The sequence below is a fragment of the Colletotrichum fructicola genome (assembly GCF_000319635.2).
Source record: "Colletotrichum fructicola Nara gc5 chromosome Unknown KSG_Nara_v1_contig10, whole genome shotgun sequence".
NCBI classification, from domain to species: domain Eukaryota; kingdom Fungi; phylum Ascomycota; class Sordariomycetes; order Glomerellales; family Glomerellaceae; genus Colletotrichum; species Colletotrichum fructicola.
The window spans coordinates 1,606,637-1,624,015 of NW_027094060.1; the positions used below are offsets into that span (position 1 = coordinate 1,606,637).

The window sequence follows — 17,379 nt, forward strand, 5'->3', positions numbered from 1 at the left end:
GCTGTTGCACGACACCTGGTTCGGATGACGCTGGCAGGAGTATCGGGAAGCCACGTCGATTAGCACCTGGGATCTCCTACTCAAACGCTGTACTTCGCCCGAAACTTCTGGATTTCTTTGCACGATATAAGTGCAGACCGACTTTGATCGGAATCATGGCAAGCACCTCCTAAAGGTCGTGTTACACTGCCGAGTTGCTTGTCGAAGGTGTCATGTGGCCATGGTTCAGCCAACGTGCTTGACAGATCGGCTCCGAGATCGAGCCATACGGTTCGATATGCGACATGAGACGAGTTTGGTGCATTGGAAAGACAAGATGATGGTGATGAAGCAACGTTGTAGCCGAGAGGTGGTGTTGAAGTTCAGGTTCGGAGGAAGGTGGTTGTCGCGTGTAAGTGGTACGTACCTTATCTGCCTAGGCAGGTATGGATATGCGATGAACAGCTGCCGAAGTTAATCCGGCAAAGACACACCTTGGTGGGTACTCGCAGTGCCCCGGACCTCTTGTGGGGCCGTGGTTTTAGGAACCGACACTGGAAGCTCCATTGTGATGCCAATCCAGCCGACCGCATCAGTGTCGTGGAGGGGCACTTTCCTAGTGGTGAACTTGCGCGCAACAGTCTCCCGGTCGCGCTCTTTGCGATTTCACCCCCTTCCTTTTTCTCAATACGACATATCATGAGATAACCGAAGCCTAAGGCTTTCCTACAGCAACCATGTCTGTGATTCTCTGCACAGGTAAGCCCCCGAGTCTTGGGTCCCTTTCGCATCCCCAAAGCACCTTCCAGCCCTGTCGATGCTCAAAGGCCGGTGAAACAGATCGCTAATAATTGGCAGCTGGTTACGACCACACAATCAGGTACCTCAAAACGGTCGCGATCGCCGAAACATCCTGACTAACCTCCTGCAGGTTCTGGGAGGCCCTCTCCGGCATCTGCTCCCGCACGATCCAGCACCCGGACTCCCAGGTCAACCGCCTCTGCATCTCCCCCGACAAGCGCTTCCTCGCGGCCGCCGGCCACCACACCGTCAAGCTCTACGACATCAAGTCCACCAACCCGAACCCGCTGCTGACCTTTGAGGGCCACACGGGCAACATCACCGGCGTCGCCTTCCACTGCGAGGGCAAGTGGATGGTCACCTCCTCCGAAGACGGCACCGTCAAGATCTGGGAGACGCGCAGCGGCCAGGTCCAGCGCAGCTACAACCACGGCTGCCCTGCCAACGACGTCGTCATCCACCCCAACCAGGGCGAGATCATCAGCTGCGACCGCATGGGCAGCGTCCGCGTCTGGGATCTCGCTGAGAACAACTGCTCTCACCAGCTCATCCCGGAGGAGGACGTCTCCGTCTCGAGCGTCACCGTCGCCAGCGATGGTTCTCTCCTCTGCGCGGCCAATAATGGCGTAAGCAGCACTTCGTAATGATGATGACTAGTCCCAGGAAGCTGACAGTAAACTAGGGAAACGTCTTTGTCTGGCAGCTCCTCCAGACTTACGACCGCACGCAGCTCCTGCCCGTGACGCACTTCAACGCGCACAAGGAGTATATTACTCGTATCCTCCTGTCGCCAGACGTGAAGAAGCTCGCGACCTGCAGCGCCGACCACACCGCGCGCATCTGGGAGGTGAAGGATCTCGAGCCTGCCCATAACGAGGAGCCCAAGCCCTTCCCCCTCGAGGCCACCCTGACGGGTCACCAGCGGTGGGTCTGGGACTGCGCCTTCAGCGCCGACTCGGCTTACCTCGTCACGGCCTGCTCCGACCACTACGCCCGACTCTGGGAGCTGCACAGCCAGCAGATCATCCGCCAGTACAACGGCCATCACAGAGGCGCCGTCTGCGTCGCCCTCAACGATTACTCAGAGTCAGCTAGATAACGACTCGATGGTTTTCTACCGCGGGTGGCCTTTTCTTTTCCAACTTTGGTCGGTTACGTTTGGTCTCCAAAAGGACTTCTTGCTTACGTCTTTTGTTCTCTCATTCTGATATTGGACTTGGGGCCTGGGTTGGCGGGGCGTCTGGAAACTCGTTTGTATCGCATCACAGATAGGCTGCGGCCATCTGCATTACGATTCTCATTTGCAGACTAGGGTAGTTGCTTTAAGAACATTACAAGCAGAATTATGGTATCCCAAAAACATGGGTCTAGTGAGACCTGGCTCCCAACGCCGTACATGCTGCAAAATGTGCGTGTTACAATCGTCTACCATCCGTCGCCCCAACCATCGTCGTCGTCCTCTTCCTTGGGCTTCAGATCTATCTTCTTGGCTACTACGGGCTTAGCCGCTGGTTTAGTAGCCAGCGGTTTCTTTGCGGCAGAAGCGGACGACTTGGACAGTCCCTTCGGCAAGGGCTTGCTTAAGCCACCCTTCTTTTGCGACTGAGCAGCGAGCCATCCAGCAAAGTCAGGCTCGGAGCCATCGTCAAATGGCGTCGCGCTGGCGGTCGTCTTTGCTGCTGGCTTGGCACTTTCAGTCGCCGGCTCACCCCAGGTGTCATCACCCATGTCTCCCCAAGCATCACCATCGTCTGCAGGCTCGGGGTTGAAAGAGTCGGCGACAATAGTTGATGGGGTTCGCGAGATGGGAGGGGGCGACTTCACTACCTGTCTATGCAGGGCAGATGCCGAAGACATGGTTGGCCTCTTGGCTTCCGGACCAGGCGATGGAGACGGTTTAGGAGATGCAGTGCCAGCAGAAGTCTGCATCTCCCCTGCCGCAGAGGACAATTTGTTGGTGAACGAGGAGATGGCCCAACCGGTCCAGGAAGAGGCAGTTGAGTCGCCGCTTGGCTGGGGTGTGCCCATCCGGGGAGCAGCAGCGCCGTCGGCACCTTGGGGAGGCAGGGCACTATCTGGCATGGCTGCGGCTGCTTTCTTGATTTTCTGGATGTACACATCCATGGTCTTGCTCGTTTGGTCGCGAATGAGCTTTTCCTTGTCGATCAACAACGGGCACAGAACGGGCATGATCCTAAGGGCGACGTCTTCGTCTGTAAAGTATTCTCCAGTAACGCCGAGAGCCATGAGAGCGGCGTTCCGGGCATGCACGAACGGGTCCCTGAGAGACCTCGTGAAAGCAGCAATCAGAACCTTGCCTCTGGATGAATTGCCTAGGTTCTTAGCGATCTTTCCAAGACAAATGGTCGTGTTTGTACGGATGCCAGGCTGTTCGTCGTTCGCCGTTTTGGCAAGGTACTTGAGCAGGTCGCCGTTGATTGTCCGGTCTGAAAGCTTGTTGATGATGACAAGAACAGATTTCAAGGTCTGTTCCCGGACGATTGGCGCAACATCGGTGAAACCGGTCACGAGCTGTGGGAAAATCTTGTCGTTGACAACCTTCTGCGAGAGACGATCGATCATGAGAGGTAAGCTGTCAAGAAGGCAAACGCGGATGGCTCTATCTGGGTTAGAGAAGAGACGAACAACCACGGGTGTGATCTTGGCGTCGAAGTCCTCATTAGACAGCTTGGCGGCGATTTTCATGACGACGCTGAACGCCTTGGGACCACCGCCGCCAAATTCCACCGACTTTATTAGTTCTGGAAGGACCTTCATCTTAAAGAAGTCTTCTGGGAAATCATCTGACAGTTGGTCGAGATCACTTTGGCGGTTAGTCAAGTCGTTTCTGTATAGGTAGGTTGGCTCAACTCACTCAAGAAACTCTTCTCTTTCGGTCTCGGACTTGACGCCGAGATTTTCGATGCCCTCTGTCAGTTTGATCAGAGGGCTATCGAAGAAAGCCCCGCTACGCTGGCCTTGCTCCAAAAAGTGGCCAACACTGACACGCGCTTTCGGGTTCGGGTTCACCAAGCGTTTAAAGCTTTGTTGCATTGTTGGGGGAATGCTCTTCGTCTGGCCGGCCTGGTCGGACCCCATAAAATCGCCGTTGAACACTTCGAAAATTAAGCAACCGAAACCGAAAGAGTCAATGGCTGAGTGAGGGTTCTTCTTGATGGCATCCCAGCCGCCGCGGGCAAGCTCTGGTGGAGCATATCTTGCAGAATCTGGGACCAAACTTCCGTACGTCTGTGTGAACAGTCAGCGCCGCCGTCGGCATCAAATAGGGAAAAGAGCTTGCGCACGTAAATTACAGCATCATCTTCCTTAACGTTGCTGAGAACCTCGAAGCCGCTCATTTTCCACTCTCCGCTCTCAGACGTGTAAACGGATCCGACCCTGACATTGCCGTGTATTGATGATGCTTCGTCGTTGATGAACTTGACTGTGCGCTGGGAGGAGGTCAGTTTCCTGCAGACCTCCAGTCCCCTTGCTTGACATACCGCAATGCTACTCAACCCCCATTTTATGGTCTCGGGTGTCAAACTCTTTCTCTTCACATGCCATCGTAGAGGCACCACGCGCTCGGTCGCAATGTAAATATACGAATCGGTCTATGTTTTTCGTGTCAGAAAGCACCATAAACTGACGCAGGGCACGCATACCTCCACCGTATCCAACACCTTGATCACGCCTGGGTGGCGCAGCGTTCTCAGCTTTCGCAAAGCATTCTTAGCAAGGGGAAGTCGAGACTTGTTCGCGGTGACATCGAAGGAGAAAATGCTGCAGTTAGATCCGTCTTCCTGCAAGGGGCGTCAATTTTGAGCGTTTTGGGGATTTCCTCGGGAAGCTTGACGTACTCGCTTGGTGCCATTGTTGAGAGTCCAGATGGACTCGTCGATGTCAACTCTGTCGCCAAAGCTGTAGGGGAACGGTGGCCCTTGAGCTATGGCAGAGGCGACTGCCGACTTGAGGAAATTCATATCGATCGTTCAGTCTCGGATGCCTTCGTTTCGGTCCGGCGAAGCTTCGATCTATGAGACTGGTCTTGAAATCGTGTAAATGTGAGACGTTGCAACACGCGCATCCAGCGCAGGCAGGGAGCTTCGGGCAATTTGGCGACAAGACAGTGGACCACTGACGCCAGGGGACAGCACCTCAGCCAGCAGCGTCCAGGGCCCCGCGCTAACCCGCATTGAATAGAGGGGTGGTACTTGGTACGGATGGAAGATGATCCGCGGCCGACCTTCTATGGGCCCCGCGGAATGTGCCACCCAAGGTCCCCGTTTTGCCCGTCGCTAAAGAGTGGAAGCTAGGCAAGGATCACCCCGAGGTCTTGCGGTCTGCCTACCTTACCTGACCTCTACCTCAATTGAAGCAACCAACACTCGACACAACCTCCACTGAACGTAACGCGAGGCGAGAGCCTCAACCACGTTTCCGCGACCACGAGCCCACGTCTGGCGTTTCTCCCACGAGGCAACCCGCTGCTTTCGGCATAACTCTCAGCTCATTATGAGAACTGTCTGCGGTTCCATGTTATACACGTTTTAACGCCGTTTACTTTGGATCCATGCGAAAGTATCACTCGGCGGCTGTCGCGAAGCGGAGGGTGCGTGGGCGCGAAACCGAGAGAACGGGCGGGCAGGTTTCACCAGGTAAGCAAGGCTCTTCATTCACTCTTTCCGTTAAATTTTTTCCGTTCCATTCCCTTCACGCGCAATGATGACTATTGGTAAAAGGTCCGATAGAAAAGGATACTTCTGGGGTTGTTGTCTCATCTTGTTCCTGGTCTATGGCTTCACTCTCAGGATTGAACCACGTCCTCGTCCCCGCAAAGCCTTCGCCTGGCGTTGAGCCGCGCATCGTTGGTCGCTACCTCATGAACCAAGCTTCACACGTCGGGATCGAGTAGCGACATTATTGCAGCCTCATTTGGAGTTCAGCTTCTGGGTGCCTCTACGAAGTTGGACCAAAGGCCGAGGCGGACATGAGAGGTTCAAGCTAGGGCTGCAAAACCGCTGTTTCCCCAAAATGAAGACCAAAATAAGAAACTGAAAAGACCTGAGCGCGACACACATCATTTTTCTGTCTACACCATTCTTGTTCCTTCCGTCAATCTACTCTTTCTCGGACTTTGCTTGGTTAACTCATTCTCGATGGCTAACCTTCACTAGAGCCTACGGTATACGTGTCTACCCGCTTCGTCTTCAGCCGTCGGACCATGAGACAAGAACTCCAGGCTGCCCTTGACTTCTGTCCCATTGAACCGAAAGGCAGGCATCAAGCTCAACAAAAGCTCTCGTGTCACCGATAGAGCCTGGGCAAGCCAGCAGCATAATCCGAAGTTGCGGGCCACCTCAAGTCAGGCAGGCATCGCCTACTTGGCCCGATAACGTGCTCGATTGCGGCTCTTGACTCGTACATTGCATTTCGACGACTCTGATGACTACCAGGAGTACGCTTCAAAATCTGCGAGCCCGGCTTCTTAGTACTCAGAGCACCGTTCCGAAAGAGCGCTCATGTGATGAGATGGACGCGACCCGCCCAATTGACCGATGCGCCACTGCGGGGTGCGGTTCTACTGTGTTGACCAACGGTAGCAAACACTGCTTAAAGCACAACACTCTCATCACACGCAATGTGCTCGGCCCCGGAAACTCCAGCTCATCAGTCAAATCAAACCAGACGCCTCACCTGGTTAACGAGACGCAGGGGATCTCTAGGAATCCACGCGTGACGGAACGTCTCAACGGCGGACAGTCTCGCAACGGACTTCCTGGGTCCCATGGTGGGACTAGTAGTCTCTCGGACCCCCAGCAAACAGTCAGGAATACCAACTTCCCTCCTGATCTTCTCCATAAGCACGCCATTACAGCTAAGAAGTCAATTTCCAGGCCTTCTGTGCAGAGAAACCACCCATCATCTGTGTCACCCACTGTGGGGTCTGCGCCTCGCTTTCAAGAACATACCAGGTCTAGATTTATGCCACCAACCTCGAGGAGCCCCGACAAATTCCCGCCGGGCAAGGTAGTGCTGAACGGAGGGCAGTCTGCCAAGTCAACTACGACAAATGGCCAGGATCAACGCAAAGCTCCGAAAACCAGCTCCGCAGCTGATAAGGTTGTCCCGCCCGCTCGTGCAGCCTCACAAAACTCACGTCAAACATCACAAGCCTCGTCGCAATCAACGACCAACCATGGCGTCAACAAGCCCCGCCCAGAAGCCAGCCGTCAAAGAAGCAAGTCTAAAGAGTTGACAAAGTCTCTCACGCCATTTGCTGCATCCCCGGGCAGAATAGATTACCGCTCCCTGCCAATCGTGAGATCAGGGCTGCAGCCTCCTCCGACGAGTATCAAAACCGCGCCCCCATTCCCGCAACCTACAACTTCATCAGCTAAGCGCAAGAGAGCAAGCATCTCGGACACGGCTTCAACTTCGACATCAGACTCGGACTCAGAAGACACCGACGAAGATACGACCGCTGCCTTTACCACTAAGAGAGAGACAGGGCCTTCGCCGCAGTCTCGAGATGGAACGAGGCGTTCGACAGGCGCAGTTGCGCATGGTAGTGTTCCGAACATTCACAACTTCGTCCCAGACCCCAGTGGGCCTTCTACGTTTGCTTCCGATAACCCTTTCGTCATGAACAGACCTGGGGAGACAATCCGAGAACCTAGTGAGGAAAGCGAAGATGCCGGAATCAACGGTCTGGCAACCAACGCCAGGCAGAATCACAGCACAGGGCTCATGGCGCGACGCCCCAACCTTGCCATCCAGAATCAACAAGTCTTCTCAGTTTCCACTGAGCGATGGCACACAAGGCCTCCAAAGTCCAGGAAGTTGACCTGCGAGCAGCGGCGGGTTGAGCTTTGCCGTACTGTTGACCAACACAAATTCGACACCTGGATCTACACACAGCCTGAAGCGGATACGCCTCCCCCGGAAGTCTTCATCACACCCGCTCCTACTCGCCCCAATTCCGCTTCAGCCGGAGAGGAAGCACACAGGCCGTTCTACATGAGATTCGATCCCCGTATCCACTGGTCTCACGACCGCTCTGACGAGTGGTTTGAGCAGAAGATGGAAGAGATCAAGGCTCGCGGCGGACGCAAAGCTAACTTTGGCAAGGCAGCCTACCGGATGAAACAGCAGAGACTTGCCGAGGAGCGGTCTGAAGCTGGGCAGGCAATCGCGAGGGCGCTGGCAGCGCGACGGGGTAAGGACCCGCCGAAGCCACCACCCAACCCGCCGCAGCCATGGTCACACCGAAGACCCATGGATTTCGGCGACGTACCGGTGGAGGAGCTTCCCAGCTACGTGCGGAGGAATGAAGACTGGCTGAAGGCCACTGAGTGGATGCGGAAATCACGCGATCTTTCTTTGAAAGCCGCAGCGCTTGAGGCTGCCGGCGAGCCTTATGAGCATTTATTCAAGAGGAACCGAAATGGCCAGTGAGCCATCATTCAGTATACCGACTTACGAGGAGAGAGGAATTGGGCCAGGATCATCCTGCCCACGTCAATCCATTCTGTACATCAAAAACATTACGAGCCATGAGAAGGTCAGACCGCGAAGGCATTACGCACATACAAGGAAGAGGGAGGCAAGAACGCAGAGAAAGACAGAAGCATGGAGTTATCGGGCGGCTGTTTTCGGCTTTCGTTCAGGGGTTTTCTTACATCATGATACCTGGGCCTCGATTACGAAGGACCTGTTTATTCTTAATATCGGGGGAGCATTCCCATCTCTGAGTGATGGAACACCTGGTGATCCACGCCAACTTAGGTAGCAAACATCTGGCTCAAGAGATATTCAACAAAAGTGCGATCTGCATCATGAAAAGTGCTGTAAGATGTACCGCCAGTGAGAATGGGAGTTGAAGCCTCCAGTGCTCTATGTCCCAGAATCGTGAACCCATCTAGAGTCGTTTGGAGGGCTCGTGATTGTAGCAAATGCTGTTGGTCTGCAATGAAGAATGAGAGCTAGACTTCTCGTGGGATTGGCGCCTCCAACGCCGTGTTTTCCTAGCCACTTAACCCTGTCAACCCAAAATCGCATTTACAACAACTGGAGGTGGATTGCCGTAGTACAATTGGATCAGTTTCTTCTCATCCACGTATCCAAACATGACAGCTTGAGCGCCACGTCTAACGGTGGAAGCACAAGAAGTCTCCCAACCCTTCTTGCTCATTCACTCGCCAGTCATCTCTCACACAGGGCAAAAAAGGAGGAGTGTGCTGGGTGGAAAGCAAGGCAGCCATTTCAGCCACCCAGAAACCTACACACGGCCATATCAGTCGAAATCCGTAACTCACTCTCCTCTGCGTGGTTGACGTGCCCGCCTTCTCGATGTGGGCGAGAGCTCATGGAGTTTGATCGCCGTCGCAAGGGAGAAATCACCCAAACACCGTCACATCTCCGTCCGTCGACAGCTTCACTTTGCGCCCACGGACCAATTTTAAAAACACAGAAACCTCGTCACGGGATTGCATGACGTACACATACACCAAAGCAAAAAAGGGGGACTATCCGGGTTTCCGGGTTTTCGGGTTGAAAACCGCATTATCGAGGTCTTCTAATGTCCATGGATGGCCCCGTTCTCAGGTAGATGGACGGGTGCGTAATACTATTACAGGTGGAGGGGGTAAGTCACGCCACAATTACCTTGCTGTGCTCGCTCTCTCAGGGCTGTGTATATTCTTTGAATAGCCTACGTACACTACCTTACCTTACTAGAAGCTTGATGCTTGGGTGTGTCAGCATGCCAGTCCAGGCACGAGGAACCACGCGTTCGAGCTGTTACGTTTGCGGCTCATCGCGGCGGCGGCTCCGTTACCCTTCCCCTTCCCATTCGACCCCTCTTCTTCGCCCGAGTCTTGGAAACTTCTGAAACAAGGCCGTCGTTTTCGACGGGTTGGTTTTTTGTACGAAAAAGTCTTGTTCAGAATGGGAGACTTCCTTTGGTTTGACCGTGGGGGCTTGCGAGGAGGGGCGGAGTGAGGGACGAGACAATGACATGACGTAGGTTCGGGAAAGCCTGGAACGACTTTTATTTGTCCACCACTTCCCTTTGTTGAGACGGAAGGAAAGGAGGGGGGCGTGTGTGAGAATGAGAGAGTGAGAGAGAGGGGCGAGAAGCTTACTTTCCGCAACGGGCCAAGTTTCGATTGTGTGTCCCGCCACAGAAAAGGAGGTACCGTGGCAGTAAGCTTGCCTATTGCCTTGCCTTTCTATTTGATTCATGGGATGATTTCAAAGCGGAAGGTTTACTTTGTCCGTGCCTTGCCTGACGTATCTCGGCCTAGGAACATTGGATGAGGCTGGCTTGCGACGGCGGGGTAAAGGGGTGGAGGAAAGTATCCGGGCCCTACATGTAGGCGGCGACGGCGAGAGGGAGGTGGGAGGGAGAGAGGGGTCGGAATTGGGGTTCAAGAGCCTCGGGTCCGGAGAGGGGTTTCTCCTGCCCGGCTTGCCTGTTGAGGAGACTCCGGAGGCGGCGCATCTTGACGTGCTGAATTCAAAGTCGATTACACTTTTAATGTTCAAGCTGGACCAGAGGTGTCTCGAAATGCAGCGATTTCAGGAGACACTTTCTTGGCGGGACGCCGTCGTGGATGAACTCTGATGGAAAGGGAAAAAGGCGGGGGTTGAGTTCGCATGACTAGCAGCGTGGGCTAATCGGATAGCGCGCAGCGTGAGCGTTTGAACAACAGACCTCAGTCGAGGCACCTTTACTGCCTGGGAGTCATTATCAGTTCTGCAGGCCGATGTCGAAGCATGGCAGGCCGCGCTCTCGGACCTTTGGGGGACGTGCTGCAGTCGTCTTTGATGTCGTCCTGCTTATCCCCGCCATCTGTCGATCTCAGCCAACCAGCCAACCGCCGAACGCTAATTGCTTGCTCACCGAGAGCTCCCCGCCTCCGACGGAGCTATCTTGTTGGCTGGTCGTCGCCGTCGTCAAACGTGCCTCTTGGTGATGAGTTGTCGCGTCGGCTTTTACTGCTGACTTGGTTGGCTGGCCGTTCGGTATGCGCGCCTCCCTGTTTTGTAAATCTCACGGACGCTTGTCAGAGGAAGTGTAATGCGAGGCTGGCGCTCTACTGCCTGGTGGCCCGGGAGACGCATTGCATGCTACTCGAATTTGGGTAAGGAGGTAGGTTAGAGGGCAATGAAGGCAGTGCTGGGTTGCAGGGAAGAGCACGGCAGCAACAGCTGGCTGGCTAAGATGAAGAAGCTGAAGGAGCTTGGCTCGCTGGCAGCTGTTTGGCTGTCTTGCCATTGAGTTCAGAGATGGTTTCTTGATCTGTGACGGATGAAAGGGCCACGTGAGCGAGTCAAGACACTGGGCCCGGCGGTTCTTTTCCGTCCTTCCAGGTTGGTTAGTTGCACGTCATTTCTCCTACCCTCCACTGGCTCCGATAAGCCCATGGAGACGGTAGGATTGCGTGCTGCAACTTGCTGCTGCAGCAAGTTGCGTGCTGCGTGACTGTATCGTATCAACGGGTGGATGTTCAATGCAGCGTCGAGTAATGAAGCTGCTCAGGTGATAGGCGAACAGACCGTACCGAGTCTTGGAATATCGACGACCCGCCCCTCCAACGACGTGCTCCGATCGAGACCGTCCAGCCCGCCGGGCTCGCTAAGATCGGATGCGGATGTGGTCGCGGCCGCGGTAGCTGCATGAGGTTGGCGTTCTACGGAGCGCATCGTGGTATCCAGCGCATCAAGTGCAATGTTCATCTCGGTCTTTCGAGTGCAGGTAGCCCCGACATGGTCTGCATAGTTGCATTGGAGAGGATTGCGAGACAGCGCGAGACAGCGCGTCTGCTGAGGAGGCACAGCACTGGGCATCCCTGGGCGAATTCGGAGAGTCGGGGGCAGCTGTATTGTGTTATCGCTGAGGCGAGTGACCGACTGACCGACTTGCTCATGCAATTATGCAGCAAGCTGCCTCTTCGGGGGCCGCGATGGGTTGCATAAAAGCACCGTATCAACGGGGCCGGCAGAATGTCGCGGACGAGCCAGCATGGTGACATGGCACGTCTGAACGCTGGATGCCATTGTGTGAGAGGAAAGAGAAAAGTCGATGGAAGATTAAGGATCCAAGGAGGCTCTTCCAACCAAGCCGCAGAATCCGGCGAACGAACGCCATTTCCTGGATTTTGCATTGCTGCAGTGAGTAAACATAGGAACATTTGCGGCGAGGCTCCAGTTCGCCTCATTCCGAGTCTTGCGTTTGCAGGGCAGCCCCCGGTCATGTGCCAATGGGAACTGGGTATGGCGTCTTTGCTCAGAGCAGCCCGGGTAGGTGGTAATGGGCAGAAGACAGCCCAACCGGGGGGCGTGTAGGTGCGAATCCTGAAGGGCGAGGGGTGGGAAAGGGAACAGGAGGCAAAGATAGGGAAGGATTCGAGGTTCCGGGTGGCCTTGTTGCAGCTGTTTGTGTCGTCGTCTGACTGCCTGCCTGAACGGGGCGACGACAAGAGGCGACATCGGGGGGATTCGATTTGCGAGGCAATGTTGCCATGCATCAGCCAAACAGTAAGCTACACCTTGGCTGGGTGAGTCAAGGTGCCTGGGCAAGAGGCGAAAGAATATTGTGGCAGCTTCCATGGGCAGCTACCAAGGCAAGATAGAGGACGTGTGATAGAGCGGTCGGCCAGATATCTGGCTGACCGCCTCTTTCCAAGTCGTTCCATGGTGATTGAATAATCCTCGTGTCAAACGCGGAGCTGAGCTAAGTTGTCGCTACGGGTGCCTCTCTGCCTGTCTGTCTCGCAGTCCAGTCCAGTCCAGTCCAGGTACGGGCCCTAGATTGGTGACATGTGAGCAGTTTGTGGTTCCCGAAGGGCGGGCATGGATGGCGAAGGAGTGCTAAGCAGAGACGGCGTGCGACCCGAGATGCGCTACGTAGACCTGACACTTGGACATGGTCGCGGTTAGTGATGTCTCGGCTGGCTCGCGGCGAAGGCTATCTCCGCAAGCGTACTGCAACCCAGCCGTCCCCGCCGAGGCAAGGTTGCGCCGGAGCAGTTCGCAGTTCCATTCTGGCTAGGCAGTGACTGCCCGCCTGTACTCACTCTGTACGATGGTCAATGGCCAGTGAGGTGGTCACCGCAGCACTTCCATTCACTTCAGACATGAGCCCCTCGGTGCCATCCCAGCCAACCACATTGCACTAGCGCATCTCTCGCCCCCCTCTTTTCCTAGGTACCTTAGTGTCCTGCCTGGGGAAAGCCAGCCCGTAGGTCGTCTCCAAATCCAAGAGTCACCACCAATGGAACTGCACCCGCCTGCCTCCGTGCCTATCTACCTACCTACCAAGGGACCTTATTACACTACCAGGCAGGTAGGTACCTTACGCTGTAAGGTATGGAAGGCATGTACGAATACCACCTCCCAAATCCACACCGGGTTCGGGACAGTGCCAGTGCGCATTCACCTCCATCACCGCGAGATACCCGACACCGACGTGCTAATCCCAGCTCCAGCGGGTGCGAGTGACGCTGCCGCTCTCCTGCCTGGCAGTGGCCATCGCCCATTGCCATTGGATTGCGTGGTGTGTGCAGCGCGCGTGTGAGTGTGTATGGTGTGTCCATGTGTCCCGGCTCTGTCTGTATGCCTTCTGCCTCTGGCCACCACGGTTTCGGCCTCGCCCTACTCGCTGGTCGTACATAAGTGTCCTCCAGTCCCCTTTCCCCAAGTACAAGCTTCAAGTCACCTGCAGGAGCTCTCCCCCAGTACCGCACCGTTCCGCATCTCAACGCAGGAAGGTCTCGTCCAGTCCCCGTCGAGTTCGGCACCTAGTCCTGCGTCCTTGACACCTTCCAGAGACAGCGACGCATCATCCGCCTAGTCTCCCACAGTGTCCCCACCCGGCACCTCCACCTCCACTCCAGACCACGCCCTGGTCAGTGTCGGTGCAAGACCACCCCAAGTGTGAGCCAACCAGTCCAGTCTCTCTCCGGCTTGTACTTCCTCGCCTGCTCACCTTCTTTCTCCACCTGACGAATGACCCCCATCATCCTTTAAGTCACTATCTCTCCCACCCCATCCCTCACCCGCTTGTCCAGCTTCTCGTCTTCCACCACCTGATCTACTCTTTGTCCCGTTTCTTCATCTTCTTTTTTCTTTCACATCCATTGTCGACCACCCCAATACATATACCACCACGCTACCCGTCGTCTGGAAAAGGAGAACTTCCCTCCAACCCCGACCGAGCGAGCCTCGTGCACCGTGCTTACCCGCTCAGCTCGTGAAACACCCGCAAGAGCCGTCATCCCCTCCCCGCCGGCCGACCGCGACACACATCATCGATACCCAGCACTCACTTTCCATCCTTTCAACATGGCTTCCAACAACACAACATCGCCAGACACTCAGGTCACCCTGAAGATCAACTTCGAGGGAATGACCCGCCGCCACAAGCTGCCTCTGCGAGATATGGGACCCAGCACCCTCGAAGAGAGAGTACGTCATTCACCCGCTGCTTCCGCTGCCTGCCAACCTGCCTGTATTCTCATGGCCACGTTCTGAGTCTCTTTGCGACGTCTCGCCACGTTGCAGAGTTGCACTCTTCACCGCCATTATTAGAGTTTTGGGGCTTTTGTGGTGGAAACACCTTGCTAACACGGCCTCACATAGGTTCGCGCTCTTCTGGCTGTCACCCAGGACGATAATGTAGTTCTCGAGAGATACTCTGACTCGGCTGGTTCGTACATCACCCTCGACAAGTCAAACGTCTCAGTCTACAAGCAACTCTACCGCGCCGCCAAGGCCAAGCAAAAGCTCAAGCTCCGTGTCACCAAGCTCGTTGAGGAGAAGATGGCCCCTAGGCCAGTGTCCGTTGAGGATGTTCCCGAGTCCAGCACCCCGATCGTCCCACCCAAGGTTGAGGAGCAGCCCCCAGTTCAGTCACTCGTCGACTTGCAGCAGTCTGATGTTGAGCCCAAGAAGGAGCTGCCCACTAGCGATACCGGCCTTGACTTTGAGGCCTCTATTCTCGCCTCATTGTTGAGGAGACACGCCAAGATCAACGACGAGGAGGCACCAGCAACCCCGGATATCCCCGTTTCCGAGGGCATCACCGCCCGCGATCAGTGGTTTGCAAACGCTTCTGGCGCCGAGACCACGCCCGCTAGATCATCATGGGGACGCTGCCCTGCTCTCACGCACCCCAACACCAACTTCGCAGTCTGCTGCAACAGCTGCGACCAGACAGTTCCTGATGCTCACTACCACTGCTCAACATGCGACGACGGCGACTTTGACCTTTGCCAAGACTGCGTTGACCAGGGCATCACCTGCTACGGTGCCGACCACTGGCTCATCAAGCGTATCGTGAAGAACGGCCAGATTATCAACAGCACAACGGAGACCATCGCTCCCAAGATCAAGAGCAAGGCCAAGGATGCTACCAAGGAAGTCAAGGAACCCATCAAGGTTCCAGTCCAGCAGCTGCTGCCCGAGAGAATTCTCCCCGTCTTCAGCAACGCCATGTACAACATGCGCACTTGCAACTGCTGCGTGACCGAGCTTCCTGAGGCCAGCTTCCTCCACTGCACCTCTTGCGAGGACTTCGACCTGTGCCACGCTTGCTTCGAGAAGGATTCTCACGGCCACAACCCGAAGCACCCCTTCGTGCCTGCTGTCGAGGGCGCCCACGTCCCCAGCCACATCCAGATCAAGTTGTCTCCTGGCCGCAACCAGAGCCACAACGCTATTTGCGACGGCTGCGACAAGTACATTGCTGGTGTCCGTCACAAGTGCCTCGACTGCCCTGATTGGGACTATTGCGCTGACTGCATCGTGAACTCCAAATTCGTTCACCCCAACCACCGCTTCGTTCCCATCTACGAGCCTCTTGAGGAGATTCGTAGCCGCGCTGTCAGCCGCTCTGTCCACTTCGGCATCTGCTGTGACGGTCCCCTGTGCGCTCGCGCTCACAACGCGCCCACCTATATCACCGGTGTTCGCTACAAGTGCACCGTGTGCCACGACACCGACTTCTGTGCTAACTGCGAGGCTAGCCCGGCTAACACCCACAACAAGACTCACCCTCTGGTCAAGTTTAAGACGCCTGTCCGCCATGTCACTGTTACTACCACTGGCGAGCGCGGAGATGGTCAGCGTATGCATCAGATGGGCGACCGTAACATCCGCCGCACCAGCTCCCGCTCCACCGAGACTACTGCCAACGCATCCATCAACACTGTCCAGACTGTTGTTGATGTGAAGCCTACGGAGCCTACCGTCAAGGAGGAGGTCGTCGAGAAGACGCCCGAGCCCGTGGTAGAAGTAAAGAAGGAGCCTGAGGTCAAGAAGGAAGTCATCGAGGAGAAGCCGGTGGCCCCCGTTGCTGAGAAGCCTATCACCGAGCAAGATCTCGCGGCTGTCTTCGTTCGCGACACCGTCGCTGATGGCACCATCCTGCCGCCTAATCATGTTTTCGAGCAGACTTGGGTCCTTCGCAACGATGGCGAGGTTGCCTGGCCTGCCGGATGCTCTGTCAAGTTTGTTGGCGGAGACTACATGGGCCACGTCGACTCTAACCACCCTGCCGGTATCTCCGAGCTCGTTTCTGCCTCTGAGTCTACTGTCTGCTACGCACCTCTTGCACCGGGTCAGGAATTTGCTTTCAACGTTCTCCTCCGCACTCCTGCGCGCGAGGGTAAGATCATCTCTTACTGGCGTCTGACCACCAAGGACGGTCTCAAGTTTGGCCACAGACTTTGGTGCGATGTTAGCGTTCAGGCTCCCAAGCCCGTCGTTGAAGAGCCCAAGGGCGTCCCTGTCGAGATGCAGAGCAGCAACATGATTTTCCCCAAGTTGGAGAAGGAATCACCGATTTCTAGCATCCACGAGGAGATCAAGTCTGAGGCTGCCCCTGCCACTAGCTCTGAGGCAGAGGAGTTTGAGGACTGCGGTGAGGATGAGGAGTGGGACGCTTCCGATGACGGCTTCATGACCGATGAGGAGTACGACATTCTGGACGCTTCCGACGAAGAGTTCCTTGAGGAGCAGCAGAGGCGGCTGAGGAAGTAGACCATTCTCAGGCCGTTCTCGTGATTTTATTTCCCACTGGATACGGAGTGACCGGTGGTCTGTTCAGGGTGTCTGGCTCTCCTCGCATGTCTCATTTCATAGGGTTATCAGGGTATTTGTTTTTCGTTTGAGACCTGTCTCGACAGTAGTGAAGCGGTAGTTGGTAGTGGCACGCGACGGTGGCCACTCAGCGCACATGTTAGTGTAGGACCGATCACTCGTCTCTCAGGTTGTCCGAGGTGACGCTCGTTTCATGACGCTCTCATGACAGATTACAGATTGGTACTTGTAGGTTTAGGCAGCAATGAAACGTGGCTATCCACACTGTTCGGAAAAACACATGCAGTTAAATGTGAAAGTGAATTGTTTTGGCGACAATCAAGGTGTCGAGCTGTGAACAAGTGTATAGTGGCGACGATGCATGTGGGATGGAGACGTTCCCGAACACACCCCTGTTGGAAGCTCCAATGCGCATGCCCCACTTAGTACATCTGCACTAACATGCGGCACCAACCATTTCTGGACCCCTGGACAGGGGGCCCGAACTGCAGA

At 55.4% G+C, this 17,379-nt stretch overlaps 5 protein-coding genes across 5 annotated transcripts; 4 read left to right on the plus strand and 1 right to left on the minus strand.

Moving 5' to 3' along the window:
- Positions 1-716: 716 nt before the first annotated feature.
- Positions 717-1,879, plus strand: LST8 (Target of rapamycin complex subunit LST8; the record flags this gene model as incomplete). The annotated part of the gene is made up of 4 exons (XM_032033520.1): positions 717-738; positions 838-859; positions 911-1,406; positions 1,463-1,879. The coding sequence occupies 4 exons, from the start codon at positions 717-719 to the stop codon at positions 1,877-1,879; spliced, it is 957 nt and encodes a 318-aa protein (XP_031887251.1).
- A 326-nt stretch (positions 1,880-2,205) lies between these two features.
- Positions 2,206-4,763, minus strand: scy1 (putative inactive serine/threonine-protein kinase scy1; the record flags this gene model as incomplete). The annotated part of the gene is made up of 6 exons (XM_032033521.1): positions 2,206-3,604; positions 3,656-4,029; positions 4,086-4,232; positions 4,284-4,394; positions 4,446-4,583; positions 4,641-4,763. The coding sequence occupies 6 exons, from the start codon at positions 4,761-4,763 to the stop codon at positions 2,206-2,208; spliced, it is 2,292 nt and encodes a 763-aa protein (XP_031887252.1).
- Positions 4,764-5,353: 590 nt separating this feature from the next.
- On the plus strand, positions 5,354-6,097 carry CGGC5_v015928 (uncharacterized protein; the record flags this gene model as incomplete). Its single annotated transcript, XM_032033522.1, has 2 exons — positions 5,354-5,438; positions 5,958-6,097. The coding sequence occupies 2 exons, from the start codon at positions 5,354-5,356 to the stop codon at positions 6,095-6,097; spliced, it is 225 nt and encodes a 74-aa protein (XP_031887253.1).
- Positions 6,098-7,425: 1,328 nt separating this feature from the next.
- On the plus strand, positions 7,426-8,238 carry CGGC5_v015929 (uncharacterized protein; the record flags this gene model as incomplete). The annotated part of the gene is made up of 1 exon (XM_032033523.2): positions 7,426-8,238. The coding sequence occupies one exon, from the start codon at positions 7,426-7,428 to the stop codon at positions 8,236-8,238; it is 813 nt and encodes a 270-aa protein (XP_031887254.2).
- A 4,926-nt stretch (positions 8,239-13,164) lies between these two features.
- NBR1 (Next to BRCA1 gene 1 protein) lies at positions 13,165-16,827 on the plus strand (the record flags this gene model as incomplete). Its single annotated transcript, XM_032033526.2, has 5 exons — positions 13,165-13,213; positions 13,275-13,342; positions 13,650-13,722; positions 14,036-14,253; positions 14,428-16,827. The coding sequence occupies 5 exons, from the start codon at positions 13,165-13,167 to the stop codon at positions 16,825-16,827; spliced, it is 2,808 nt and encodes a 935-aa protein (XP_031887401.2).
- Positions 16,828-17,379: the final 552 nt, after the last annotated feature.